The 8,108-nt window shown below is 43.0% G+C and overlaps 1 protein-coding gene across 8 annotated transcripts in view; it reads right to left on the bottom strand.

Annotated features, from left to right (window-relative positions):
* Echdc2 (enoyl-CoA hydratase domain containing 2) overlaps positions 1–7,810 on the bottom strand; it is a 56,736-nt gene extending 48,926 nt beyond the window's left edge. For 3 of the 8 annotated variants that reach the window (XM_071617836.1, XM_071617838.1, XM_071617837.1), the window contains exon 1: positions 7,611–7,805. In XM_071617836.1, the coding sequence (XP_071473937.1) occupies positions 7,611–7,731 (121 nt within the window). In that variant the 5' untranslated portion in view covers positions 7,732–7,805. Of the gene's footprint in view, positions 1–7,610 lie in introns of all 8 variants that reach the window. The other 5 variants (XM_071617835.1, XM_071617833.1, XM_071617839.1 and 2 more) reach the window with 4 other exon arrangements.
* Between the last annotated feature and the right edge of the window lie 298 nt (positions 7,811–8,108).

An 8,108-nucleotide genomic window follows, 5' to 3' on the forward strand; every position in this document is an offset into this window, starting at 1 on the left:
AAAAACAAGAACAAGGTATAGCAGCACCAATACAAATAGATCAAGGAACAGACAGACATGGGTTGGATTTTCAGAAAGGTCCACTGAGACAATAAAAATTACTTGGAAATCAGAAAGACCAGTATGGGTTCCTCAGTGGCCCCTGACTAAAGAAAAGATACAAGCAGCCCATGACCTGGTCAAACAACAATTAGCGGAAGGACATATACAACCTTCTGTATCTCCCCATAATACTCCCATTTTTGTCATCAAAAAGAAATCTGGTAAATGGAGATTATTGCAAGATTTAAGAGCCATTAATAATGAGATGGTTATTATGGGACCTGCTCAATCGGGGATTCCTCAATTGTCTGCTTTACCAAAAACCTGGTATGTTTTAGTTATAGATATTAAAGATTGTTTTTTTTCAATTCCAATTCATCCTGAGGATAGTCCACGTTTTGCATTTACTATCCCTGCACTGAATCATGAAGGTCCTGATCAGAGATATGAATGGAAAGTACTCCCTCAAGGGATGACTAACAGCCCAACTAGGTGTCAAATTTATGTTAACAAAGTAATCCAGCCACTTAGAAATCAAAATCCTGAACTACAAATATTTCACTATATGGATGATGTATTATTAGCACACAAAGCTAAAAACACATTGCTAGAATGTTATGCCACACTTACAAACTTATTAAAAAATTATAATCTAGAGATAGCAATAGATAAAGTACAATTAAATTTTCCAATTAATTATTTAGGAGTTCTATTATCCTCAACCATGGTCCGTCCACCAAAAATTCAAATACGAGTAGATCAACTCAAATCACTTAACGACTTTTAAAAGTTATTAGGAGACATAAATTGGATAAGGCCTTATCTAGGTATACCAACAGGAGAGTTGGGACCTTTATTTGATATCCTAAAAGGTCCATCAGATCCAAATTCGCCCCAAATGTTAATGCCTCAAGCAAGAAAGGCATTAAAAATCATTGAAACATATATGGAAAATATGCATTTGGATAGAATTGATGTAAGTTTGCCTTTATTATTTATTGTACTACCAACAAAAAATATTCCTACAGGAGTATTTTGGCAAGAAGGTCCATTATTATGGATACACTTATCTTATTCTCCTAACACTATTCTTACTAGGTATCCTGAGGCTGAAGGACAATTAATACTCAAAGGAATAAAAGCAGCAAAGGGAGTGTTTGGAATTTCTCCCAATAAAATTATTACTCCATATACTATGAATCAAATTGATGAGTTAGCTAATGAGTTAAATACTTGGGCAATAATCATGTGCAAATCTAACGTTTTATTTGATAACCACTTACCATCTAATCCTTTATTATCTTTTTGGTCATTGCATCCTGTAATTTTTCCAAAAATGACAAGAAAAACACCTATCATGAATGCTCCAAATATATTCACTGATGGGTCAAATAATGGTACAGCAGCAATAGTTACACCTGATCAAACTTTTACATTTTTAGTACCCAAACAATCAGCTCAAAAGGTAGGGCTTAATGCAGTATTACAAGCTTTTGTGATGTTTAAAGATTCTGTATTTAATTTATTTTCCGATAGTCAATATATAGTTAATGCTATAGTATCCCTTGAAGATGCTGGTAGGATATCCCCTTCCTCTACTGTTTTCCCTTTGCTTTCCACTATACAAAGTCTAATCTGGGATAGAAAAGATCCATTCTTTATAGGACATATCAGGGCACATACAGGATTGCCTGGAGCCCTTAGTTTGGGCAATGATTTAGTAGATAAAACTACACATGACATACATATTTTCTCTACACTAGAAGAAGCTACAAATTTTCATAAAAAGTTCCATGTCAATGCTAATACTTTACAAAAGCGTTTTAAAATAACTAAGGAACAAGCTAGACAAATAATAAAACAATGTCAAAATTGTGTGACCTTTTTACCACAAGTTAATCTTGGAATCAATCCTAGAGGACTGATACCTAATCATATTTGGCAGATGGATGTCACACACTTGCCAGAATTTGGAAAATTAAAATATTTGCACGTTATAGTTGATACTTCTTCTGGATTTTTGATGGGCTCCCTTCATGCCGGAGAAAAAACTAAAGATGTTATAGCTCATTGCTTACAAAATTTTGCCACTGTGGGCGTTCCAAAACAGTTTAAAACAGATAATGCCCCTGGTTATACTTCTACCTCTTTTAAACAATTTTGCTCATCATTTGGCATTACTCATATAACAATCCACAGGGACAAGGCATAGTTGAAAGAGCTCATCAAACTATTAAAATGTACTTATTAAAGCAAAAAGAAGGAATTGGGAAGGGGTATATATTCCCCAAAGATAAACTTAAAATGACACTTTTTACTCTAAACTTTTTAAATTTGGATTCATCAGGGCTTAGTCCTGCGGAAAGGCATATGTGTCCAAAAAATGTACATAAGCCCAAGGTACTTTGGAAGGATATTCTAACAGGACAATGGAAAGGTCCTGACCCAGTAATTGTCTGGAGTCGGGGGTCTGTTTGTATGTTTCCACAGGGAGAACAGCAGCCAATTTGGATTCCAGAGAGATTAACTAAGGTCCTGACCCAGTGATTGTCTGGAGTTGGGGGTCTGTTTGTGTGTTTCCACAGGGAGAACAGCAGTCGATTTGGATTTCAGAAAGATTAACTAAAGCGATTTCTACAGACCAAAAAGATGATTTGGCTCAAATCCATAACAGCTGATATCCAAAACTCCAGTTTGGCTATCCTTACATCTGTGACAGAACCAGGATGCTTTTTTCAATATCTATTTTATTATTACCCTTTCCCACATCATGAAGTTCTATTTTGTTTTTTGAGCTCATACAGACCTAGGTTAATGTTTTGCTGATCAGTTCTATTTTTTGACTATAGAGTTTTTAAACATTGCAATGGAGATTTCACCTGTAAAAAGTTATAAGGCCTTTACTATTATGTTATGTGTTGTGTGCACACTTGTGTTTTATGTTGTATGTTTGTATGTACAAATGTCCATATATCATATATGATGAGCGCTCATGAAAAAAATGGATCCAAATATTTTTTTTTATTCACGTGATTTAAATGGTTTAATTTAAATTGGGTAAACAGCTGTTGAGGATTGTTTTAATATGGGAACAAAAAAGGAGGTTAACAGTTCTGTTTGTTTACTTTCACCTTTCCTTTTCATTATATTTAATAATTCTGTTCAAGATAATGTAAATTGTTCAGAAAATTGTTTTCTTTTAGTGCCTTCTGGAATGTTACATAATTTTTTTCTTTAGCCATTATTGCCAGAATTCCTATCTTCATCCCAGTGCTGGTGAAGACAAAGATAAAACCAATCTACAGCTTCTGCAATAGCCATCACTGAACTGCTTGCAGAACTTGCCTGGACTATGTATCACTTGTATGCATTGTGAACTATCTGTTGGTGCAGTGACTTGTGGTAGTGTTGGGGTATTTTTGCTGATGGTGTCATCGGTGGTACAATTTTTCCAAAAGGAGCCGTCAATTGGCTTGGTGTATCCTCCTCCCTTCTGCTTGTGATGGTCGTTCAGCTAAAATTTGGGGGCCAACAGAGGTGAGGCAAAGAACCTCACCCCCCTGCTGGTACAAAGACCTATCCACAGGTGTGGCTGTATGCTGGACCGGTAGTCAATGACGGGTAAGATCCAATTTCAATGGTACCAACCTAAGACAGGAGGCTGACGCCTTAAGGTCAGCTCATCCGATAATGGGTAAGGACCATATGTAGTATTGGACAACCTAAGGCAGGCACGGTCCCTAAGCCACATGCTTGTTGTTTAAACAGAGAGGGGGAGATGTTGAGAGCCACAGCTGAAAGGGGCCCCAGGAAACTTCCAGCTGCCAGCTGATGATTGGCTCACAGCGGCCCCAGCAAACTTCTAGCTGCCAACTGATTGGCTCCTCTGCGGTGATGCTCATTTGGCTGTTTCCCTACCCTTTCAGACCACAGAGCTGCTCATTGGGGGACTTTTTTTGGCTTCGCCCACACGACCCAGCCAATCAGCCTCAAGAGCAGGAGGAGTGGGGGAGGTTGAGAGGCTTGTGGGAAGCCGGTGGTGGCAGTTGGGCTCTGAAGGTTTTCCTGAAGAGCTCCTGTGGTGTGGCGTGTGTGTTCTAAAAATAAAGTTCGTTTCTTTTGACAAGTGGCTCCTGAATTGTGCCCAGCCAGACTGCGGCAGTCCAGGAGTGAAGCACATTGCAAGCAGAGGGAGCAGCGTAGCTGAGGACCTGGTGCAGGGAGAACAGGGTGCCTTCCAAAACTGGAGGAATTCAGTGTACAGGGAGAGCCTGTGACATGGGGCCTGTGCCTGCTGATCTGCCCTTCTCTTCAGAGAACACCCCATGTTCATTTGTTATAGAGCAACAGAAAACTAATCTAGTCACCATGTCCTAACATTGACAGAAATGTTCCCCTCTCTGCTTTGCTTTCCTGTTCTGTCCTTCCTTTGTCTCTGACTCTCTCATCTTTTAACTTTATCTCTTCTCCCATTTTTATGTTGTACCCAGAAAACTGACTGCCAAATCACTGTTTTTTTGTTTTTTTTTTTTTGGCTACTGGGGATTGGACCTAGGCACTTTACCACTGAGCCATACCCCGAGTCCTTTTAATTTGTTTTAAATTTTGAGACAGGGTCTCGTTAAGCTGTTGAAGCTGGTCTTGAACTTGCAATCCTCCTGCATCAGCCTCCCAAGTCACTGGGATTCCAGGTGTGCACCCACCATGTCAAGCCTGACTGCCAAATCAGTCTTTAGCTCAAGTCACAGATCAGATGCACCAGCTCCATGGCCTTGGATAAGTCCCTTTACCTTCAGACCCTCAATGTCCTGATCTGTGAAGGGAAATAATTAAAAGATTGTCATGAGGATTAAAAGAGAAAGGTCCCTAAGTGTCTAGCCAGAGTTTGAGTCTGCAGTAAGCAGGGCAAAATGTCCTGGGACTAGGGCAGCTCTGGGACCTAACGGAAGACTACTCCAAGTTGGAAGCCCTGAGGGGCCAGGCAGGAGTATTTGGCTTTCATTCATTCACTTGGCAACAATTTGCTGTATCACATGCCAGGTTCTGGAGAAACAGGACTCAGCCATGGTCCCTGCCTTCTTGGTGCAGCCTGGATTCTAGGAACATTGCCCTTTCTGCTCCAGTAGTGAGGGTGGCTCTGCAGTGTGCCTGTCTTCTCTTACCAAACCATGAACATTTCCGGAGCAGCTGACCAAGGTCATTTCTGTCTGGATGGCCTGGATCACAGGCTGGATGGTGTATGGGCAGGTCAAAAGAAATTACTGGAAGGTAGTGTGGAGAACAACTGGTTTAACAACCTCTTACTATACAGAAGGGGAAACTGAGGTCTAGAAAACAAGAGTGTTTGCTCAAGTAACAGCAGGATGCAGCTAGCACACCTCACCCACAAAGTGCTAATTGATGGGGTAAAGCTTTGTTGTAGAGGTTTGCCCAGGTTTGAGGCTATAGATTTGATCTCTAGAATTGCAAAAAAAGCTAACTACCTATGAAGAAGACAAGCCCAGACACACAAAACTTAACTGGAGGCGGGACATGCAGCATGGCAGGGGAATTCCAGAAAGATTCATGGAGGCAGAAAGGAAGGGACAGGACCTTCTGGACACAGCTGGAACAAAACACAGAGACAGGAAAGCTTTAAATGAGCCCATTGGAGCCAGGTGTGGTGGTTCACACTGCAATCCCAGCAACTCAGGAGGCTAAGGCAGGAGGATCTCAAGTTCAACGTCAGCCATGACAACTTAGCAACACCCTGTCTCAAAATGAAAATAAAAAGATTGAGGAAAAAGGGTTGTGGATGTAGCTAAGTAGTAGGGTGCCCCTGGGTTCAATCCCCAGTACTCTCCCTCCCTCACACAAAGGCACACACAAGGTTAAAAAAAAAAAAAAAAAAAGAACCATGAAGGAAGATGGAAAGACCAGGCTGGGGCAGAGAACCTTGAATGCCCAGGTAAGGATTGGAGTAGAATTACTCCATGAACTATAAAGAATAAACCTGCTAAAGAAGGATGAAGAACTGTGAACCAGCCACTCCCATTTTCCAGGACAACAAGTACAATGTGGCAATGCTCTGGTGCCATCTGCCCCAGTGAAGACAGAGCTGTGGCTTCTAACAAGAACACCAAATGACTCTTGAGTCATTTTCTGGGTAGTTCTCCTATGTGTGATTTCTTCCTCACATCTCCTCCATGACTTTTTCCTTGGCTTCATTTTCTCCTCTGTCCCTGACTTTCACCCTCCTATAAGCCCTCTGGCAGGGGCAAAGGCTTAATCGACTGATTCTTGTTATTTGCTTCTAGATGGAAGGATTCCAATATTTACATGTGAGTCCAAAAATCCAACTTACTGATGTACAAATCTGTTTGATGAATCAATGAGTAACTGGAAGAATCAGTGATGACCTCATGGTTCAGAACAAACGGACTTTGTAATCAGACCTGATTCTAATTGCTAAATCCTCTATGCCTCATTTTTGTTTTGTTTTGTGCAGGTCTGGGGATGAACCTAGAGCCTCGTGCATGCCAGGCAAAAGTTCTAACACTTAAGTCACATCCCCAACCCCAAAATTTTGTAATTGGATAGTGGGGAAAAGAATAAAAAATATCTCAAGGCAAGCACTGTTGCCAGTCTGTCAGTGAACCAAGCATGAGAATATGGGGTATTTCTAAGGTCCAGCAATCCTACCTCGTCAAAAAGTTGATTCAGTGGGACGCTGGTGGCCCTTGTGTCTATCAAAAGTGGCGGATGCACATAAGGAATTGTGCACAACAGCAAGGAACTAGATTTATGTGGGAAAATAGCTTTTTAAAACAGTGTCAGGGCATAAATAAGAAATACGAGATGTATAATGTACTGCTAATGGCACAGATTAAAACTCAGACACAAATAGTTCATCAAATGTCGGTGGAAGGGGATGAGATTAAAGAGAAGCAAAGCCACCACAAGGATCTCACCCGGATGGCTCAGCGCAGCGAACTAAGGACAACGGTCAGCTCACGGAATGCACCCGAAACAAACACACAAAACCCGAACACAACATGCAATCAACGGTGGTATCTGCTAACAACCTGTTAACTTTCAGAGGGAAGCAAAAGTTTGAAGAATAAGCGCGCAGGGAAAACATGCGACCTGTCCCTGCACCTCCCTTCCCCGAGTCCCCGCACGCCGAGCGGGATTGGCTCCGCCGTCTCCGCCCCCCGGAACCTTGCCAGGATCTTTGGCTGGAAAAAACGATCCAGTATTTTAACCCAGTGCTATCCCTAAGCGACTCTTCCCCCCTCTCACAGAGGCTGAGGTCATCAAGTGGGGAGTTGAGGAGACCGACAAAGTCCCATCCCAGTGAAATCCGGGCATCCTCCTCGCCGGCCTTGAGCCACTAAGAGAACCTGGACTGGGAGGCAGGCAATTTGAGATCCAGTCCTCAAAAGCACTGAGCCCACAGGCCTTAGTAGTCTTCCCGCGAGCCGCGGGTGCGCGGGACGTCGCTTTGGCTTTTGCAGCTCGGGGATCGTCTGTCTCAGTCCGGCCGAGCCCGGCCGACTCCTGGGCGCGCGCTCGGACGCCGCTTTTACCTTGGTCGGGACCCGCCAGGGCGCGCACTTGGATTTCATGGCCCCCTGAAGTCCCATCGGAGGTGCAGCCGCGGACCCCAAGGGGCCTCCAAGGGCGCAGGAGCGTCAGAGCGCGCAGCATAGCGCGGGCTGGGAAGGTGCTACTTGGCTCCGCAGTTGCCTGGGCTCCGCGGAAGACGCGCAGTTCCGGCGGCGGGCGAGGCCTTGCAAACTGCTCCACCTACGGGCCGACGCAGCGCCCCTGTCCTTAGCCCAGGGTGGTGGTGGAAAAGCTCTGCACCTCCTTGTGATTGGGGGCAAAGCTTTTGTCTGTGCTTTGATTCGAAAAACAGGAATAGCGACAGTGACTACCTCGTGGTGGCATGGAGATTGAATGGGATGTGTGACCTTTGTTTACACATATATGCAATAGATATGCTTTCATTTAAAATATGTCATTCATTAGTCGAGCATTGTCTACATTCACTTACTTCCCTGAGTCGCCTCCCGTTTGTGCCT

This window comes from Marmota flaviventris, chromosome 10 (assembly GCF_047511675.1).
Source record: "Marmota flaviventris isolate mMarFla1 chromosome 10, mMarFla1.hap1, whole genome shotgun sequence".
In the NCBI taxonomy this organism is placed as follows: Eukaryota; Metazoa; Chordata; class Mammalia; order Rodentia; family Sciuridae; genus Marmota; species Marmota flaviventris.